General features: G+C 52.5%; 1 protein-coding gene across 1 annotated transcript; it reads left to right on the top strand.

Moving 5' to 3' along the window:
• The first annotated feature begins 1,975 nt into the window (after positions 1-1,975).
• CD4 (CD4 molecule) lies at positions 1,976-20,284 on the top strand. Its single transcript, XM_045587701.1, has 10 exons — positions 1,976-2,125; positions 10,934-11,039; positions 11,173-11,352; positions 14,559-14,717; positions 15,128-15,373; positions 16,915-17,250; positions 18,034-18,234; positions 18,832-18,947; positions 19,284-19,351; positions 19,637-20,284. The coding sequence occupies exons 2-10, from the start codon at positions 10,991-10,993 to the stop codon at positions 19,659-19,661; spliced, it is 1,380 nt and encodes a 459-aa protein (XP_045443657.1). The 5' UTR covers positions 1,976-2,125; positions 10,934-10,990; the 3' UTR covers positions 19,662-20,284.
• The last annotated feature ends 1,273 nt before the right edge of the window (positions 20,285-21,557 follow it).

The following is a 21,557-nucleotide window of genomic DNA, read 5'->3' on the forward strand; positions in this document are numbered from 1 at the left end:
ATGCGCCCACACCCAAGGTACATGCCCTTGACCAGAATCGAACCTGGAACTCTTCAGTCCGCAGGCCGACAGAAGAATGGAGAGACCAGTGAAAAGGCAGGTGCGATCATCCAGGCAAAGGACGATGCTGGCACCTTGGATGGGAATGGTGGCAGTAGGGCAGTGTGACAGGGACAGACGTCAGAGCTGTTTAGAAGGTAGCACCCATGAGAACTGGTAAATGAACACATGGAGGGGCTGGGTGGAGGCAGATGTTATACCCTGTTTTTTGGGGGGCATGATAGCTCGGTGGATGGTGAAGCCCTCACCCAGTGGGAGGTTCAAAGAGGAAGGATGGCAGGTTGTAAAAAAACAATAAATGAAGCCACTTTGTGTGATCAGTAAACACCTGTACTACCTGAGCTAAGACAGGAGGGAGGATGTGTTTGCTGCTCCCGGCCTTGATTTTCCTCAGCGGGAGCCCCAGCATGGAGCCTCCTGGGCGGCCCCACCGGCCTGGCCTTGGGGCGGTGTGTGAGAGGAGCTGGCCTGCTGGAACTAGAGGACAGGTGATTCTGGCATTCTTTTTCCTTTCACCGTGTTTCTCCTGAACTGACTCTGATCCTTTTTTGTTTAAATGGTCTTCCTCCTCGGGAATCAGCTTGGTCCCAGGGGCAAGGCGACCAGATGTCCCGCTTTTGGCGGGACAGTCCCGATTTCCAACAATTTGTCCTGAGTCCCACGGTGTTTTAAAACAGTCCCGATTGTTACCCAGGGGCGGTGCCCAGTGGGCCTCTACCACTGTGGGTGTGGGTGCCGTAAGGAGCTCTGTGCAGTCAGTTCTTCAGTAGGTCTCAGTTCGGACCTGTTTGCTGTTGGATGTGTTTGGACGACATCAGTAACCCTTGTTTTGTGGGCACAACACTCCCAGCCCCAGGAGGAGTTGGCCACATCCAACCTCAAGGTGCGGCATTTCTTCGGCCTCCCCTGCCCCACCACCAGACTGTGTGTATGGGGGGGGGAGGGGGGGAGAGGGTGGTGGTGTTGGCAGCAAAGCGTCTCCAAGCTCATATTTTCACTTTAAAAAAAAATATATATATATATATATTTTATTGATTTTTTACAGAGAGGAAGAGAGAGGGATAGAGAGTTAGAAACATCGATGAGAGAGAATCATTGATTGGCTGCCTCTTGCACACCCCCTACTGGGAATGTGCCCGCAACCAAGGTACATGCCCTTGACCGGAATCGAACCTGGGACCTTTCAGTCCGTAGGCCGACGCTCTATCCACTGAGCCAAACCGGTTTCAGCATATTTTCACTTCTTGTGGCGGGGTTTCCTCTCGCCCCGGGTCTTGTGTTGTTGTGCCAGTTGTCCCAAGAGATGTCCATGGCTCACTGATGGCTGAGAATGAAATGGAGACACTTTAGAATGGAGCCAGAGCCCTGGCTGGTTTGGCTCAGTGGATAGAGTGTCGGCCTGTGGACTGAAAGGTCCCAGGTTTGATGCCTAGTCGAGGGCACATGCCTGGGTTGCGGGCTTGAGCCAGTCGGTGATCCTCTCTCATCATTGATGTTTCTATCTCTCTCTCTCTCCCTCTCCCTTACTCTTTGAAATCAATAAAAATACACTTAAAAAACAAAAAACCAAAAACAAAATGGAGCCAGAGCTGCTAGGCCAGAGGAACTGTGCCTCAAACCTTTGGGATGATATATGTTGATTTCAGAGAGGAAAGAAGAGGGAGAGAGACAGAAACACCAAGGATGCAAGAGAACCGCTGATCGGCTGCCGCCTGCAGGCCCCCCGCCTGGACACATGGGCAACCACAAGCTCATGACATTCCGGGCTCCGTCCTGCTTCTGCTTAACTTTTTCCCTTGACTTTTGCATTTTTGCTTTGACATTTTCCTCTGCAGGCGGAGGGTGGGGACCCCAGCCCCAGGTAGTGACGTGGGGGGGGAGGGGGCTGGCCCGGTCTGGGGAGTCTCACCGCCCAGCTGGCTTCCTGTCTCTGCCTGTGAGTGCGTCTCTGCAGGAGTGACAGGTGCTCTCCCCAGCGGGGCCGTGTGGCAGAGCTCCCAGCCCGCACACAGGCGCACCTGTAGGGGCGGCGAGAAGCAGGGGGACTGAGGACACAGGCCCAGAGGTAAGGTGGGCAGGCAGTTTCGATCCTCCCTGCGGGTCGGTCCGGGAAGGGTCCGTCGGGAAGCGGGGAGAGCGCGGCAGCAGATGCATGGGGACAGCTGGACTCCCAGTTCTCCCACCGCAGGTCAGGGCGGGCCGCCTTCTCTTGTGTTTCATGAGCAGCCATCTCCCACCGGAGCTGTGAGCTTCTAGAGGCCAGGACCATACCAAACCCCTCCCGGCATCCCCACCATGCCCAGCCCGGTGCCCAGGCCAGCTGCTCCTCAGAGGGGTGCGGACTCGGCCTGCAAAGTCAGAGAAGACCTGGGACTTGAGGCCACCCTGGGCTGAGGAAAGCGGTGGATGCAATTCACTATGGAGAGTGGAGACGGTGACGACAGGGAGAGAGGGAGAAGAGGAAAAAGGGGAAAGGAGGGGTGGGACGGGGAGAGAAAGGACATGTTAAGGAAGGAGGGGACGAGGCCTATACAAATAAATGAGAAGGGGAAAGAAAGGGGAGCAAGCAAAAGAATAAGAGATGTGGAATCTAGTCTAGAGGCAATTCTCCCAAAATCCATGTTCCCCAGGACACCATCGCCAGCAGTCACACCAGGAATCATCCCGGCGGCATTTTGTAAGCCACACGATCGAGGCAGCCTGCTAATCCGTCTTTTCTGTTTATATGTACTTTGGCATTTTTTGTCTACTTTTGTGCATCGTTAGGATTTTTTTTTTTTTAAACATGTCTAAAGACTTCTCCTTTTAGCTAGCTTTAAAATGACGAATGAAATGGAAAAGTTAACATTCTCAGAAAGGCTTGACATTGAGCTTTACGTGTGAAATGCTATCAAGAGGATAGAGACACATTTTTTAGGTAAATACATCTTGGGCAATATTCGCTCTAGGAGACTCGTTTTTAGGTGTCTTAGCTGCTCTGAGGAAGAAGGCGAGGGGGTTCACCAAGGATGTGCAGACCCCGCCCTGCCCCGGGCTTGGCCGCGTGGGGGGGGGGGTGGCACTGGGGAGCTGAGACCCCTCAAGATGGGACACCCTGTCCAACCCCACAGCCTCAGACCTTTCCTGCCTAAGACCTCCTCGGCTCCCAGCACTGTGCCCACGGCGTCCCCCACCTGCCCTTCTGAGGCTGAGAGAGGGCCTCCCCGGACAGTCAGATCCCACCAAATAACAACCAAATAACCTCCCTGATTTCGGAGGTCTCGCCCTGGCGGGAGCCCCTGCCCCTGGATGCCCCCGCTCCGTGGGGCACACGTTCCCGAGCGGGAGGCTGCAGGCAGGACCTGATGGGGAACATCACCACTCACTCGGTCGTGTTTTGACAAATACATTTTGGGGCCGCTTCCACAAAATGGCCGCCTCGCCCTCGGCTGAGAGGCTCCCGAGAGAGGACAGGGCCAGAAATCACTCGCCAGAGGGGTTCCCTCCGTCAGGGTGCGGACACTCTGCCCGGAATAAAAGCTGCCCCAGCCCCTGGCCCCAGCAGGGCCTCTGGGCTCCGGGGCCTCACCTGGCCGCGCTGGGGAGAGGCGGCCCCCAGGGAGCCGGGGGGCCAGGCCGTGGCCAGGGTGGACACTGAAGGAAAGTCTGTTGGATGAAAGAACAAGGCTGATGAGGTGGGTGCTGGGAGGAGGCCGCTGGGGGCCCGCGTTTGCAAGGCTCTCAGGTTGGTCTCTGTTCGGCGCCTGCCTTTCGGGGGACAGGGGCGGGAGGGGGGCACGGCTCCCCCCGACGTGGGCGTCTGAGGCAAAGGAGAGGATGGCGGAGGTTGCAGCCACCGAACCACAAGGGTCCCTCAGCGGGGTCGTGCCATCTAGGAAGCTCCCACGACGCCAGGGAGCGGAGGAGAGGGTGTGCGGTGGGGGGCACATCCGTGGCTGGGCCCGGGGGGCCGCGGGGGCCGCGGGGAGGAGATGAAAGCGCCCGTGGGACCACAGACTGTCACTGTGGTGGGGCCGTGCCCTCTTCCTCTCCCCAGCCGCGCTCCTCATCCCCCCTCGGGGGGCGGGGGGGAGGGCAGCTCAAGGGCGGCTCAGAGCCTGCGGTGCGCGTTGCCATTTCGGTCTCATCTCCCCCTTGTTCCCTGCCTCCCTTTGGTCGACGGCCTCGCCTCTCAGAGTTTCTTCCTCTTTCTCTCCCTGGGCCTGCACCTGGCTCGCGTTCCCCTGGGCTCTGTGTGTGATGGTGGATGGGGCAGAGCGCAGCCGAGGCTTTAATGAGCTGCTCTGGGCCGCTCCTCACCTGGGCTCTCCCTCCCCTGCTCCCGGCCTCAGCCCCTGGGGGGTCGGCGTGTTTGTCCCAATCTGTGCTCTTCCCTCTGTCCACCCTGCAGCCGCCCCCCTGCACCACCCCTCCGCTCCGGGCTGTGCTCGGCAGGCTCCCTTTGCTTCAAAGCCTGTGAAGCCTGCAGTCCTGCCAAAGGCCTGGCTGCCTGCTTACCCGCTAGAAAGGGAATTGGAGCTTGGTGGCCGCAGGAATAGGTAAAGATGGAAAAGAAGAGTCAGGGGGCACTCCACCCCAATCCAGAGGGTCAGAACTGCCTCCTGGTGCCTGAGGCACGAAGGCAGAGACACAGACGCAGGGCGTTGAAGATGGATGCATCCACGTGTGGAGGCACAGATACAGAAATGCAGGGGATGGTCAAGACTGGTTTGGCTCAGTGGATAGAGCATCGGCCTGCAGACTGAGGGGTCCCGGGTTGGATTCTGATCAAGGGCATGTGCCTTGGTTGTGGGCACATCCCCAGTGGGGGGTCTGCAAGAGGCAGCTGATTGATATTTCTGTCTCATGTTGCTTCTAGCTCTCTATCCCTCTCTCTTCCTCTCTGTAAAAAGTCAAATATATATATATATTGGGTCGGCAGCTAAGTAATTGCGGATTTTTTAAAGAAAATCAAAGACAATTTTTTTATGGAACTAAATAACTTTATTCTGTAATGTATTGCCCATTTTGATCAATGACCTTTTGCCATCTTTCAGGCAGCATCATAATCCCATGTTCAAAAAACTTCTGGTTTTTATTAGCAAAAAACTGAATCAGGTACGATTTGACATCATCATCATTATTGAAATTTTTACCATTCAAGGAGTTTTGTAAAGATCGAAACAAAAAGTAATCAGATGGTGCAAGGTCAGGACTATATGGTGGATGTGGCAAAACATCCCAACCAAGCTCCATTTAATTTTTACCGAGTGACCAAAGATGTGTGTGGCCTTGCATTGTCATGATGGAATACAACACCTTTTTGATTTGTCAATTCGGGCCACTTTTCTTTAACTGCATTGTTTAATTTCGTTAGTTGTTCAATGTAGACATCAGAATTGATCGTTTGGTTGGGTGGTAAGAGTTCAAAGTAGACAATTCCTTTGTAATCCCACCAAACTGATAACAAAACCTTCTTTTGATGAATATCAGCTTTTGATGTTGTTTGAGTTGGTTCACCTGGCCTGCTCCACAATCTTTTCCGCTTGATATTGTTGTAAACAACCCATTTTTCATCGCCAGTTATCAGTCGTTTTAAAAATGGATCATTTTCATTATGTTTCTTTAGCAAATCGCAGCTGCTAATGCGTTGCGTTAACTGTGATTCTTTCAGTTCGTGAGGAACCCATGTATCGAGTTTTTGAACATAGCCAAGTTGTTTTAAGTGATTTTCAATGCATGTATGTGATACATGAAGCTTCTCTGCAATCTCACGTGTTGTACTGTGACAGTCCGAATTGATTATTGCTTTGATTAGGGCGTCATCAACTTCAACTGGACGACCAGAGCGTTTTTCATCTTTGAGTGAAAAATCACCAGAACGAAATTTGGCAAACCAATTTTGACACTGCCGTTCTTTTAAGGCTTCGTCACCATAAACAGCACATAACTTTTTATGATCTTGGGATACGTTTTTCCCTTTGTGGAAATAAAAAAGCAAAATATGACAAAAATGTTCCTTTTGATTTTCCATTTTTCAACGAACGCCAAACAAAAACTACAAAACAGATCAAAAAACTTTTTTTACTGATTAACAGCTGAATAGCCAACTATCAAATAACAAAATGTGTTTTACATTTGTACTACGTCTGCAAACCTAAAAATTCAACTGAAGCCATATATGTGTGAAACCCGCAATTACTTAGCTGCCGACCCAATATATATATATATATATATATATATATATATATATATATATATATTTTATTTTTTTTTAAATTAATTAATTAATTAATTTTTTTTTTAAAGAAGGAGCCAAAACCAGTTTGGCTCAGTGGTGGAACGTCGGTCTGCGGACTGAAGGGTCCTGGGTTCGATTCTGGTCAAGGGCAGGTGCCTTGGTTGCTGGCACATCCCCAGTGGGGGTGTGTGCAAGAGACAGCTGATCGATGTTTCTCTCTCATGTTGTTTCTAGCTCTCTCTCTCTCCCTCTCTGTAAAAAATCAATAAAATATATATATTTTTTTTTTTAAAGAAAGAAGGAAATGCAGGGGATGCCCGCAGAGAGACACTGGGGTGGTGGGGGTGGGGCGGTGAGAGGCGGCAGGGTGAGGGGAGGAGAGAGAGGCCCAGGATCTTGGGGACCAGCGAACCCTCCCAGCCTCTGGGGGGTGGGGGGAGGTGTACAGGATGCTGCAGTTCTGGGGCGGGGCGTGTCTGGGGAGAATGAGGATGTGGGGATCAAAGGCCAGCTCTCTGGGGTGGCAGCGGAAGCCCAAGGCCCGAGAGCAAGCAGCAGCTGGAAACCCCTAGCCTCCTGCCTCCGTGGAGCTCGGGGTGGGGGTGGGGGGAGTGCACGGAGCCGGAGGCAAGAGTAGCCCTCTGCACAGCCCAGGGTCATGGCAGGGAGGAGGGAGGGGAGAAAAAGGACCACCGTTTGGGGAAAGGTCAGGGATGTCCCAGCTTCCTCACGCATCTCAGCTGGATGTGGGGCCCTGGGAAGGGACATCCCCTGGGAGACCCCTCACTCCCTGGTCCCCAAAGACACAGGAGTGTCCTGTTTCCCTGGGATAGGGCAGTGAGAGCCACTCAGATGTGAGAGTGCCCTGCCACTCTCACCCCAGCCTACCCCTGCACACCTCCCTGCCCCAAACTAACTTGTAAACAACTGCACCCCGTGACCAGCCTCCTTCCTTTCTAAACCCTCCTTCCTGACATCTCTTGCTATTTCCCTGATTAAAAAAAAAATAATAATAGAAAAATAAAAAATTTATCTGTTAGGCCCCCGAAGGAGGGACGTAGGAGGCCAGAACAGTGAGGGATTAGGAATTCATTCGATCATCCACACACCAGGTGGCTGAGCCCCAGATGGCCCCAACACCCCAGTGATGGGAGCCAGCAGTTCTTATTTTTATTATTTTTTAATATATTTTATTGATTTTTTCACAGAGAGAAAGGGAGAGAGATAGAGAGCTAGAAACGTCGATGAGAGAGAAACATCGACCAGCTGCCTCTTGCACACCCTCTACTGGGGATGTGCCCACAACCAATGTACATGCCCTTGACCGGAATCGAACCCAGGACCTTTCAGTCCGCACACCAATGCTCTACCACTGAGCCAAACCGGTTTCTGCGGGAGCCAGCAGTTTTTAAAGGACCCTATCGAGGCGGGCTTTTTCTGGGTGGAGGATTCTCCATGCAGGTCCAGATTTTGGGAAGTCCGGAGGGGAGAGAGAATGGCGTCAGCCAGTGGATTGTGGTCTAGGCAGGTGGAATGTCCATTGCGAAGTAGTCTCAAGGTCGGTTGTCGGGTCAAACCTAACATCCCAGCCTTTGTGTTTTATGGACTAGGGACGAAGGTCATATATTCTGTAGTTACTTCCTGCTGAGTCTGAACTTCGTTTGGGATCACGGAGCAGTGGCCTTTGCTTGTAGTCGGCTGGAATGTTGTCTGGATCCCTCCTGGTTGGAGCATCATGATCTCCCTGAGAGACTGGTCCTGCCACCACAGTCATCACCCATGGCTCAGACCTGGAGATGTGAGTCTGTGGGGCCCTGTCAGGGCCTGGGCAGCTTCAGTCTTCGGTGGCCAGTCCCAGGTGGTCTGGGAGCCCCAAACCCGGTCCAGAGGGCGGCCTTGCCGGACTGGCTGAGGTCCGACCGGGAGGGGCCAGACGACAGTCTGATTTCCAGGGGCCTTCCCTTCCGGACCTTGGGCATGACCAAGCGGGGGTCTCGGGTTGAGCAGGACTGGGCTCAGGGTCCATCCTGGCTGCATTTGAAGCATGGGCCCGAGGAGGCTTAGCCCCTGACTTGCCCTCGGGAGGAGGACCGGCACTTCGTTTGGGGTTCGTGAGAGAGGTGGCTTGGATCTGGAAGGCCTACTCTGGGCCTCAGCCTTGGCCTGATCTCACCTTTGTTTTTGGATCGGGGTCTCCTCATCTCTATTATTAAAGACCTTAAAGGCCAGGTTAACAAGGTCTTTTTGAGGGGTTTGTGGACCTGTGCCTATTTTTTGAAGTTTGTGGCATACGTTGGGGGCTGATTGGGATATAAAATGGGTGTTCAAAAGAGGTAAATTTCTAGAAAGCCTCTGTGAGGAGAAAGAGAAAGAGAGCTGGGTTTTCGTGAGGGCCCTGAGTGATCTCATTAAGTTTGTCACGACTGACCACAATGCCCTCCGTTCCTGCTGCCTCCCTCAGGGGCAGAATGGGCGCAGGAATAGAAGAGGCTGTAGCCAGAACTGGTTTGGCTCAGTGGATAGAGCGTCGGCCTGCGGACTGAAAGGTCCCGGGTTCGATTCCGGTCAAGGGCATGTACCGTGGTTGCGGGCATATCCCCAGTAGGGGGTGTGCAGGAGGCAGCTGATTGATGATTCTTTCTCATCGATGTTTCTAACTCTCTATCCCTCTCTCTTCCTCTCTGTAAAAAATCAATAAAATATATATTAAAAAAAAGAAGAAGAGGCTGTTGAGGAGGGTGGTCTTTGGGTGGCCCGAGCGCAGGTGTTAGGAAAAGGCTGCTTTGGCGCTTGCATTCTTGGGAATTTGGGCTCTCCGGGGGGGCCGGGGAGAAGGTGGTTGCTGGTCAGAAGGGCCTGGGTCTGGGGAATCTGCAGGTGAGGGAGGGGGTGTGTAAGAGGGTGGAGGTCGGTGGTCTGCTGGGTCAAAAGTAGATTCGGAATCAGAAGTGTTAGGGGTGTGGTGTTTTGTGGGAAGGAGAAGAATCTGATGGGTAGAGCAGGACTGAGAGAGGGGATTGGGCCTGAAGGTGAAAAAGGCCCGGATGTAGGGAATCTCTGACCATTTTCCATTGCAGCGACAGCAGTGATGTCAAATTATGTCTGAAGGCCAGTTCCCAGGGGAGGGGGGTATCGATTCCATTCTTTGATCAGACCTAACCCTATCAAGCCCCAACAGTGTGCTTGGCCCTTGGTAATTATTCTTTCAGGCAGACCGAGTGACTGGAGAGAGCTTTTTAAAAAAATCTTCCCCTGCCCTGGCTGGTTGCTAGGTGGTTAGAGCATCGGCCCTCAGACTGAGGAGTCCCAGGTTCAATTCCTGGTCAGGGGCATGGTCCCCAGTCCCACTGGGGGCACATGGAGGGAGGAGGCAACCAGTCCGTGTATCTCTCTCATGTTGATGCGCTCCCCCCCCCCCGCCCCCTCCTGCCACTTCCACTCTCTCTGAAAATCAATGGAAAAAGTTGGGTGACGATTTTTTAAAAAGTCCCCTCTCAAACCTCATCAGGAGCCTCCAGCCCCCACCCAGCACCCCTCTCCCAGCTCTCCTTGAACAGCTCGACCACCTCTGCGTCTGGGGTGGGATGCACCTTCCCTTTTCCTTCATCTGATCCATGGTTTTCAGATTCACGTGTGCGGCAGTCACCTGGGGGTTTATGGAAACAGACTCTGATTCTGCAGGTCTGGGGTGGGGCCTGAGACTTTGCAGATGCTGCTGCCGCTGGGGATCTGGACTCACACGTGGAGAATCGCTGCTCTAACCTAATGCTGCCCCTTCCTCAAGGACTATTCAGAACTTTTCTGCAGCTTCCGAGCGCGTGTGTCCCTCCCCCCCCCCCCCCCCCCCCCCCCCCCCCCCCAGCAATCAGCGACCACAGAACCGGCTCCTGCTCTGTCATGGAATGCTGACACAGCACCTGGGAGTCATGAGAAGGTCGGCCTGCTGGTGCACAGGGCTTTACCTTCTGCTCTTTCTCTCCCAAGCCCCTCACACTCCATCAGGAGCCTCACCAAGTCAACCTCTTTCCCACGTCTCACGGCCACTGTCTGAGTTCCCGCCTCCCCTTCCCTGGCAGGGTTGTTTCCATGTTGACTCCTGCGCTTGCCCTCCTCCCACGCATCGTTCACACGGCACATCCTCCTTTGCTCAGATCGTGCTGATCTGTCCAATCTTAGTAGGCGCTGCTGAAGCCACTGCGGCTGGCACTTGTGACAGCCAGAAGATGCTGGTCCTTGTCCCAGGGTGGGGCCTGTGCCAGGGGACAAAACATTCACGCCACTCACAAGCCATTTTGCAAATCTAATGGTGTCCTCCTCTACATAAAATCCTCCGCTGGCTCCCCAGGGCACAGGGTCCAGTCCCAGCATCCCAGAGGGGCATTCAAAGACCTTCATGACCTGGCATGGCTCCCTGGTCTCAGTCCCCGCCAGTTTGCTACTTTCTCGGTGTTTTTCTGATGGCAGCTGGCAGAGACGCCGCTCCTGGCCTGGGCACAGCACTGTGTGGCACATGGTGGTGGGGGTCTGCTTAGAGACATGCTCATCCACATCCCTGGCTTGGTTGTAGGTTCCTGAAGGGAGAGATTGCCTATCATCCCTGTAAGCCCCAGGCCCAGTAAATGCCAGCTACCTAATGATGAGTGTCTCCCTCAGGCTCTGCCTCTTCTTCAGGGGAAGGCCCAGGTCCCTGCCTGCCTCAGCAAGGCCACAATGCACCAGGGGGCTTCTTTCAGGCACCTGCTCCTGCTGCTGCAACTGGGTGAGTGCTCAGACGTGGAATGTGGGTGCAGGTGGCCTGGGAGGAGGGCTGATTGAGAAATGAAAAGGTGGGGGGTGGGGCAGAGGTGGGGCAGTGACTGGTTCAAAGCCTAACCTCCTTCTTTTCCCCCTAGCACTGCTCCTAGGAGCCACTCAGGGGAGGGAAGTGGTGCTGGGTAAGGCAGGAGGTGAGGTGGACCTGCCCTGCAAAGCATCCCAGAAGAAGAGCATGGCATTCATCTGGAAAGATTCTCTAGGAACCATGATTCTGAGGACTCATGACTTCCCCAGTATGACTTTAAATTTGCTTAAAGGTAGGTTGGCCCACTCCCCAGGAAGAAAGCATTACAAATCGAACATCCCTGGTGTCAGAGCTCTGCTCCTAGTAACCTCTGGCATCCCAGAGGTTTCAGGGTGACAGAGACCCAGGTGCATGTGTTAATTTTAAGTGATAATTATAACATTGTTTTTAGGAGTTCTATTTTTTTTTTTTTTATCCTCACCTGAGGATATGAGGATTTTATTTTATTTTATTGATTTTAGATGCTGGGGTTCTTGTCCCAGTGTTACAAAGGGTTCAGCAATCTGCAGAAAGGAGCTGATGCATAGATTAAGAAGGAGTCCAAAGATGAAAGATAATTTTGAAAGGCATTGGGAGTCAGAGGAGCTTCAGCTAAAGAAACTGAAGACTACCTCTTGTCTAAGGACCCCATGCTATTTATTAACACAATTTGTTCTAAGGCAATACGGAGACATACATTTCAAAGGGTAAGGTTTACAGAAGCATTGTCAGTTTGGGGAATAGCTTACAGCTGTTCAGGTGTTTGGCCAACAGGAAGCAATAACACGCAGATTTAAGATGCTCTGAGCTGTCTGGCAGCAAACTGTTATTCTATTTAAGTTTGGGGGAAGTGCCTTTTAGCTGTTCCAACAGGTAAACTATATATGTGGCTCAGTCCTTGTTGAGCCCAAGTTTCATCAACCTTTTGATGCAACTCTTTTTAAAAAATATATATATATTTTATTGATTTTTCACAGAGAGGAAGGGAGAGAGAGAGCTAGAAACATCGATGAGAGAGAAACATCAATCAGCTGCCTCTTGCACACCCCCTACTGGGGATGTGCCCGCAACCCAGGTACATGCCCTTGACTGGAATCGATCCCAGGACCCTTCAGTCCGCAGACCGACGCTCTACCACTGAGCCAAACCGGTTTTGGAGTTGATGCAACTCTTGTAATTATGACATGTTGGAATTGGTTCCTGGCATCAGAGAGAGAGAAAGAGAAGTGTGTGTGTGTGTGTGTGTGTGTGTGTGTGTGTGTGAGAGAGAGAGAGAGAGAGAGAGAGAGAGAGAGAGAGAGAGAGAGAGAAAGAAGCATCAATGTGATAAGAATATCAATTGGTTGCCTCTTTGAGGCCCCCTGACTGGGGATAAAACCCCCAACCTTAGATATGTGCACTGACCAGGAAACAAACCTACAACCTTTTGGTGTTTGGGATGATACTCCAACCAACTGAGACACCTGGGCCAGGGCTAGTTTTTTGGGGTGTGTGTGTGTGTGTGTTTTACAGTGACCTTCTGTTTATGTCAAGTGATACTGGTTTCCTGTTTATTATAGTATATAAAGTTCCCTTTTAAATGAATTAAATTTAATTTAATTTTTAAAAGTGGATCTATTCAGCCGAAGCCGGTTTGGCTCAGTAGTAGAGCGTCGGTCTGTGGACTGAATGGTCCCAGGTTTGATTCCGGTCAAGGGTATGTACATTGGTTGCGGGCACATCCCCGGTAGGGGGTGTGCAAGAGGCAGCTGGTCGATGTTTCTCTCTCATTGACGTTTCTAGCTCTCTATCTCTTTCCTTTTCTCTCTGTAAAAAATCAATAAAATATATTACAAAAAAAATTGGATCCATTTAAAAAATATGTATTTCTATTGATTTCAGAGAGGAAGGGAGAAGGAGAGAGAAAAACATCAATGATGAAAGAGAATCATTGATTGGCTGCCTCTTGCACACACACCCACTGGGGATCGAGCACACAACCCAGGCAAGTTCCCTTGACTGGAACCGAACCCAGGATCTTTCAGTCCACAGGCTGACTCTCTGAGCCAAACTAGCTAGGGCAAAAGTGAATCCTTTTAAAAATGTTACATAAATAGGATTTGGCCAAAATCATGTAGATTTGGCCAAAATCATATGTAAGGTATGTGAATAGTTGAAGTCTGGGAAATATGGCTGCAGCCCAAGACTGATTTTACAAGTGAGGGAACTGTGGCCCTCAAGAGGAAGCCCCTGTTCTGAGCTATGTACTCAGTGAAGGGCAGAGCTGGGTTGGAGCTTTAGTCCTCCAACTTTCAGCCTGAGCTCTCCTGTGGAAAACTATCCTCAGTCTGTCAAACCTGAATTGGTCACAATACACAGGACGCCATGTTTGTGGGAAATGGACATTTCCCACCCTGGCCGGTGTGCTCAGTGGTTAAGGTGTCCCTCTGTGCACCAAGGCGTCTCAGGTTCAATTCCGGTCAAGGGTACATTCATGGGTTGCAGGTTTGATTCCTAGCCCCTGTCGGGATGCATGGGGAGACAACCAATTGATCTCTCTCTCTCTTTCTCTCCTTCTCTCTCTCTCTCTCTCTCTCTCTCTCTCTCTCTCTCTCTCTCTCTCTCTCTCCTCTTTCTTCCTCCCTCCCTTTCTCCCTTCTACTCTCTCTAAAAATCAATGGGAAAATGCCCTCCGGTGAGGATTTTAAGAAAAAAAAAGAAAAGAAATAAACATCTCCCCTTCCAGTGTGGATGTTCTTGCTGGGCTCTGAGAAATACCCAGATCCACTCTTCACACCTGAACATGAAAAAGCCATTCCCTAAAAACTGACAAAACCCCCAACTCCTGATCTCTTTCTGATAAAAACACAAAAGAGCCACTACAAGAAGCCCCTACGATCAAACTAACCTTTGTCCTCCCCTGGACCATGGACCCCTTGAACAGGGCCCAGGACCACAACTCCCACAAATGCTGCAAGTGATTTTCCCATCTTAGGATTTTATTCTGCTAAATCGATTGAAATAAACTGATTTTCTGCTAGGACTTTATTATAAATTACTTTCCAAAGAAATTATATGGGTTTATGTTCCTGCCATCATTGTGTCAAGAAGAGTTTGGGCAACTACTTAATCTCTCTGGGCTTCAGTTTCCTTATCTGCAATGTAGGCAGAACAGTACCTATTCGTTGGTTGTTGTGCAGATTATTTGGGATGGCACATGTAAAGGGTTTGGCATGTAGGAGCTGGCGCTTTCTATAATAAATATGATGTTACTTTATTTTGGGTTAGTGCGATATTGTCCTGGCCAGGTAAATGAATGTGATGGGACCTCCTCACCAGCCTGGGGTTCTCTGACTAGGACAAGGACAGATTCTGCAGGAAATCAGTAATTTAGATGAGAAGAGTGGTGAGCTCTGCCTTCACCAGGGGTACCGTGTCTCCAGAATACCCCAACCTCCTCCCTATGACTTCTACTCCCAGGTACGTCCAAGCAGAGCAATCGTGTCGACTCAAAAAAAGCTCTGTGGAAGGAAGGATCCTTCCCTCTGGTCATCAGGAATCTTGAGATAACAGACTCAGGGATTTACAGCTGTACAGCGGAGAACAAGGAAACACAAGTGGAACTTGTGGTGTTCAAATGTGAGTAGGGCAGACGACCAATCACCTTCCCCTCCCCCCCCCCATCCCTGCACCCAAACCAGGGCCAAACTAGCTGTCAGTATTTCTATAGTCCAGAGCCAAATGAGACTGACCACCACCTCTCCTCAAACCCTCCTCAAGCTGTGGGTCGGACATGGGGGAGAGGAAAAGACCTAAAGAGAGGGAAGGAGAAGGGCAAGGAGCCAGAGGAAAGAGGGGGAGACAAGAAAAAAGAGGAGAAGGAGGAGGATGGAAGTGGGGAAGAAGAAGAGGGCTGGGGGTGGGCAGCTGGGCGTTGACTGAGATGTTGGGTGGGGCAGGGGTAATGGAGCCATCCTTCCTTTCCTGGCTTCTCCCCTTCTTCTTGGGGATAGAGTGTGCGTGACACAGGTGATCTGCTCCCTCCACAGTGAATGCCAAGTTGGATTTCCAAAATCGCATCCAATTGCTGCAGGGGCAGAGCCTGACCCTGACCTTGGAGAGCCCCCCTGGTAGAAACCCTTCAGTGGAATGGAAAGGTCCAGGGAATAGAGAGCGGAGTAGGGGCAAGAGCCTCTCACTGTCCCGGCTGGAGTTTCAGGACAGTGGCACCTGGACATGCACCGTCTCCCTGGACACGAACAAACTGATGTTCGAGATAAACATCTTGGTGCTGGGTAAGAGCTGCTCCTCTCTCCTGCAGATTCGCCCCCTCCCCTTCCACCCCCTCAAAGGCTGACAGACCCTCCCCTCCCTCTGCTCTCATCGCTCTGCTCCTGGGTCTGGTACTAGAGGCCAGAGGGAGGCCAGGGCCAAGCTCCCCTAAAGCTGAAGTCTATCCTAGGGGTACATGGGGCCCTCTCTTCCTCGGGGTGGTGCACATGGAGGAAGGAAGGGAGATGGGATGGAAGGATGTGAGGGCCCCACAAACCCCTGAAGGAGGCCCCAAAGGAGGAGTGTCAAGGACACTATTTTCTTTGTTGCCTCCACTCCCCACTCACCCACCAATTTGCAAACCCACTTACTCACTCGGGGGTACTAGCCAGCCCTGAGGAAATGCTACATGCACCTTTAGAATCCTGAGCTAGGCTGAAACCGGTTTGGCTCAGTGGATAGAGCGTCGGCCTGCGGACTGAAAGGTCCCAGATTCGATTCCGGCCAAGGGCATGTACCTTGGTTGCGGGCACATCCCCAGTAGAGGGTGTGCAAGAAGCAGCTGATCGATGTCTCTCTCATCGATGTTTCTAACTATCTCTCTTTCTCTCTGTAAGAAATCAATAAAATATATTAAAAAAGAAAAAAAAAAGAAAAAAAGAATCCTGAGGTAGGCACAGGAGGGGTTGGGGTTGGGGGACCAGAATGCAGGTCTTGTCCTCTTCGGGTACTTGTGTGACACAAGGTGGGGTAGTGTCTGGACTTGGATTCATAATCCTGGCTCTGACAACCTTAGACAATTTACTGAACCTCTCCATGCCTCGGATTCTGTAAAATGGGGATGATGCTCACTGTGCTGTACCTACCTGGTGGTGTTACAATAAGAATTAACGCAATGTTAAAAAGAAAAGAAAAGAAAAGAAAAGAATTAACGCAATGTAAGGCCCTTCGAACAGAGCCTGACACACAGTAAGCCTATGTAAGTGTTTGCTCTTATCTTGTGAAGGATGCTAACTTAAGCACCTAAGAAATGCAGGCCAGCCCAGCTCGCTCAGCCATTGAGTGTCGATCCAGGAGCCAAAAGGTCACCGGTTCAATTCCTGGTCAGGGCACATGCTCGGTTTGTGGGTTTATCTCTAGTCGGGTTGCATGTAGGAAGCAGCCGATTGATGATGTTTCTCTTTCATCGATGTTTCTGTCTCTCTTTGACAATCAATAAAACCATATAAATAAATAAATAAATAAGCAAATAAATAAATGCAGGCCAAATACCCTCTGTGCTCCAGGGATCCTAAGGAGGGAGAAGACCCCTCTGCCTGGGCTGTTCTATGAAGGCTTCCAGGGGGAAGAGGAGCATGCTGGGGTGGAGGGATGAGAGAGGAGATTAGAGAGGTAGATGGGAATTCACAGGCCTGAAATGACAACCTGGGTGTTTGGATGCCCCTGGTCCCCTCCCATCTCTTTGCTGTCCCCACCACATGCCTACCCCACTTTGTACACCCTCATCCTTCTATCTCCTCCTAACCCAGGTTCTCTCCCTCCCTCCCTCCCTCCCTCCCGCCAGCGTTCCGGATGGTCTCTGACACGATCTATACAAAAGTGGGGGAGCCCGTGGAGTTCTCCTTCCCCCTCACCTTTGAGGATGAAAACCTGGTGGGAGAGCTGAGCTGGCAGGAGGAGGGGACCTCCTCCCTTCAGTCCTGGGTCACCTTCTCCTTGAAGAACAGGAAGGTGTCTAAGGGGACGGTGCGCAAAGACCGGAAGATCCAGCTGAAGGAGACGCTGCCGCTCCACTTCAGCCTGCCCCAGGCCTCGCTGCAAGACGTCGGTTCTGGACACCTGACCCTGAACCTCAGCCAGGGCCAGCTGCATCAGAAAGTGAACCTCGTGGTGATGAGAAGTGAGGAGCCGGGCTGAGCAGGGGGAGACGGGACAGCAGGACAGGAGTTGGAGGGGGGCTGACCCAGGGCTCCTTCTGAGGCAGGACAGGCCCCCCTGGGGATGCCTAAGCCCTGGTGGTCTGATGGGGCTGAGGGAGGGAGGGCCCACTGGTTTGGGGGCTGGTGTTAAACGAAAACCGGAATCCATCTGTCCTTCCCTGACATCTGTGAGCCCGCTTAGGGCCCGTTCCACGGAGAATCCCCAAAGGGCATATGCTGACAACCAGGGTTCTAGTTCTGTCTCTGTGCCCCCGCCCCCACCATGGCGCCGGCTAAGCCCCCTACTGTGTGCGTCTGCCTTCTACTAACGAGGATGACAAGTTTTGCTCTGAGTGTACTCGTGAGGATGGCACCGTCAGGCTCCACGCTGAGTTCCTCGCTTCTCCATTTCCTTAATCACCATAACAACTCCGCAAGCAATAATGGCTCCTACTTGATGCTTCCTGCATGCCAGGCCCCAGTTAAGAGCTCTACAAGTGCTTGTGCATTAATAATTGTCTGGGGCTCGTGTTGCTAAGTGACTTGCTCAGACACAGACTATAAGCATCGGGGCTTGGATTTGAATCCAAGACTGTTCTGTCGGACCTCAGAGGCCGTGTTTTCCCTGTGAAATCTGTAGGAAAATGTGCTTTGAGATGCTAAGAGAGGAACTTTTGGTGGTTCTACCGATTCCCCTTAGAGCATGGAGGTGCCAAGAACCCAGAGGTGCAGGCTCCTAACCTCAGGCTCTTGTCCCTCCACAGTGACCAAGACCCAGAACCAAGTGACCTGTGAGGTGCTGGGGCCCAGCCCCCCCAAGCTGACTCTGAGCTTGAAGCTGCACAACCAGTCTGCAAAGGTCTCAAGTCAGGAGAAGCAGGTGCAGCTGCTGAACCCTGAGGTGGGGACGTGGCATTGTCTACTGACCGACAAGAACCAAGTCCTGCTGGAATCCAGTGTTGAGTGTGAGTGAGGCCTAACCCCAAGCCCCTGCCTCCTCAGTGGTGGGACCTTCCAGGCGTTGGCAAAGAAAACCCAGAGTCCCAGCCTCCCAACTCCCCTGAGATGATAGGTGGGTTATGGGCATGGTGTCCGGGCACAGGGCCGATAAGATGAAGTAGGGGATGATCCTGGACCCTAGGTACCCACCTGTGGTCCTGAAAGTTCCCAACGCCCCAAGGTCTACAGCCCATGAATGGGGCCCACCAACCAAGAGTCCCATCCTTGCTCCTTTCCTAACCCAGCCACCAGCACTCGCTCGTGTGTGTGTGTGTGTGTGTGTGTGTGTGTGTGTGTGTGTTGTGTGTGCAAGGCACATAGAATGGACCACTGCTCCTAGCTACCAGGATTGCCCTGTAGTCTTTAAGCCTTAAAAACCCTCCCCCAGCCTTTCCGCTCCAGCCCGGTGACTGGTGGGAGCCCAGAGGATCCTGCCCCGTCTCCCAGCCCCAGCATCAGACCCAAGTGTGGCTGGGCAGCCAGGCCTCCCCCAGGCCTCCAGAGAGCGGTGCCCAGAGGGAAGGAAGGTAATGAGCTGAACACACCTCTCTTCTCTCTTGCAGTTCTGTACCCAGAGTTAACCCAGTCCTGGCCAAAGCTCCTGGCCATTGTGCTAGGCAGCTTTCTGGTTTTCACTGGGATCTGCATCTTCTGCTGTGTCAAATGCTGGCACCGGAGGGTGAGTAGACCTCCTCAGACCCCCATACCCAGCCCCCACTCCCTGACACACACACACACACACACACACACACAGCAACTAGGGTGTCCTGGTATGTGACCTGCTTCTGCTCTGTTTCTCTCTGCCCACCGCCGAGTTCCCTTATTGCAGACTGGGCTCTGTCCCAGATCCCAGGGAGGGAGAGGCAGGAAGGAGCAGAGAGTCAACTCTGGGACAGATGGCCTCAGCCACAGTATCTGCTTCTCCTCTCCCAGCTTTCCCCACTCCCCCCTCCACGGGGCACCTCCCTTCTGGAGGCCTGGGACCCTCACTACTCCTCTCCTTCTTCCTGGACAGCGCAAGGAAGAGCGGATGTCTCAGATCAAGAGACTCCTCAGTGAGAAGAAGACCTGCCAATGCCCCCAGTAAGGAACTTGGCGAGGGATGGGGAGGGATGAAGAGGGGGTGAGAATGGGGGGCTAGGGGGAGAGGAGGAGGGGGAGAGGATGCAGGAGATGGGGGCTAAGGGAGGTGGTGGAGGGGAGAGAAGGGTACAGAGGATGGCTGAGGAGGTAGGAAGCAGGCAGGAGGTGGAGGGAGGATGTGGCCCAGAGGTCATTACCGAACTGGAAGAGAAGAGGGGCCATGCAGGTCCTAGAACTCAAAGAGGGAGGAAGAGCCTTGCTCCTCATACGCTTTTTCCCCTCCAGCCGGTTCCAGAAGACATGCATCTGAGGCACTGGGCCAGGGGGAGCTTCCCACTGGCAGCCTCCCCAGCTGCCCACCCTGCGTTTCCTGTGGGCTCCTGGGCCTGCGGACCAGATGAATGTAGCAGATCCCAGCGCCTTTGCCGTCTCCTGCTCTCCTTGTCCACAGCTGGCCGTCGGGTCTCCTCCTCCAGAGTCTTCCTCACTCCACCGCCCCCCCCCCCCCATTCTCTCTTCTGTTGAACCCTAGCCCTGCTTTGATGATTTCTTCTCAACTCTGCCCCTCACGGCCTCCTTGGATCCCAGGGGAGCACTCAGGACCAGCCCTGCCTGGCCTGGGGCGTGAGGCTGGGTGACTGAAGCACGAAGCACAGGGCTGTCATCTTACAGGGGAGAACCTTGGGACCAGAGGAGGCAGGGAGCAGGCCAAGGTCACACAGCCCATCAAGGACAGGTCCAGGTCTAACCGCTCCTCTGTTCCATCCTGACACACCCCCATGTCCACAGCTCACACTTGTGCACGGACACAGTTCCTTATCACTCAAGCAGCACACCCAGTTTTAAATCAGTTTCACATCCTTTATATGTTTAAGCCTTAGGAAAATCCTGCAAGGCCCCTCGCCGGTTTGGCTCAGTGGAGAGATAGAATGTCGGCCTTCGGACTAAAGGGTCCCAGGTTTGATTCCAGCCAAGTGCACATGCCCGGGTTGTGGGCTCAGTCCCCAATGGGGGGCGTGCTGGGGGTAGCCAATCAATGGTTCTCTCTCATCATTGTGTTTCTATCTCTCCCTCTCCCTTCCTTTCTGAAATCAATAAAGAAATATATTTTAAAAAAGAAAAAGAAAATCCTACAGGTCTGGTAGTGACAGGATCAAGACGAGCATTTCCAGTTTATAGACCAGATATAGAACTCACAGAGGTCATATTGATTGCCCAAGGTGGTAAGTGCTGGGGTCCAGACTGGCCCAGACTGCTTGGCCCCTAGTTCTATGGCTGTTTCTTGAACACAGAACAAACACCACACATATCTCTGCAGTTGGCTAGTCACAGATGCTCAGTGTGCACCTTAGGGTTCACAGGAGCACCTAGGGGAGGACCTGCCTCAGAGAGGTCAGAACATGGAGGAGTGCCTTCCTGCCTAAACTCCATCACCTGCGGGAGGCAGAATCCTGTTACCAGAGGACAAAGCCTTCAGCTCTCCTCGTCAGAGCGCAGGCTGGGAGCAGAGTACCCAGTGACCCACCACGCACCCTGTGCAGAACCTTCTGGAAGATGAACCTTGCTGGGGGGGGGGGGGGTGTCAGGCACTGGAGGAGTGAACACACTGAGAGGACTTCCTGGGAAGGGTGATAGGGCTGGACTTCAGTCCCCCTGCCTTACATGGCTCAGCTCCTTCATCCTCCTGCCCCCCAAAACCATTCAGGATACAGGAGAATGAAGGACACGTATTCTGCCTCTCCTTCCACCTCCCTCAGTCCTGATGCCCTTCCCTTCCCCTTCCCTCCCAGCCTGCCTCTTCCAAGAAGCACACCCCGTTCTGCCAGAGCTCCCATGGCTTGCTTTGTATCCCTGCCCATTCCCCATCCCTACCTCCCTGAGCTGACAGAAAAATACAGTCAACTTACTATAAAGAAGATGCTCTTCTTCATTTGTGTGTGTGTGTGTGTGTGTGTGTGTGTGTGTGTGTGAGAGAGAGAGAGAGAGAGAGAGAGAGAGAGAGAGAGAGAGAGAGGTGAATTCTGGGGACCCAGAATCTTCTGATCTGTGGGGTCAGACCCAGGGCAGAGATTTCTCTGGCAGGGACACATTATTTGGAGACTGGTTACCCACCTACCCACCCCCAACGGGGCCTGCATGTGTGTGTGTGCGGCTAAGACTGTGTAGTCACGTGTGTGCGATGGATGCACTGAGGGGAAGAGTCTGC

Source organism: Pipistrellus kuhlii, unplaced genomic scaffold (assembly GCF_014108245.1).
Source record: "Pipistrellus kuhlii isolate mPipKuh1 unplaced genomic scaffold, mPipKuh1.p scaffold_m20_p_3, whole genome shotgun sequence".
NCBI lineage: Eukaryota > Metazoa > Chordata > Mammalia > Chiroptera > Vespertilionidae > Pipistrellus > Pipistrellus kuhlii.

What these genes read in the sequence shown, in the direction of transcription:
- CD4 (XM_045587701.1), top strand. Translation starts at nt 10,991, where the DNA reads ATGCACCAGGGGGCTTCTTTCAGGCACCTGCTCCTGCTGCTGCAACTG. An exon ending in GCTCCTGCTGCTGCAACTGG is followed by an intron (nt 11,040 to 11,172) that starts GTGAGTGCTCAG and finishes TTTTCCCCCTAG; the next exon opens with CACTGCTCCTAGGAGCCACT. An exon ending in GATAAACATCTTGGTGCTGG is followed by an intron (nt 15,374 to 16,914) that starts GTAAGAGCTGCT and finishes CCCTCCCGCCAG; the next exon opens with CGTTCCGGATGGTCTCTGAC.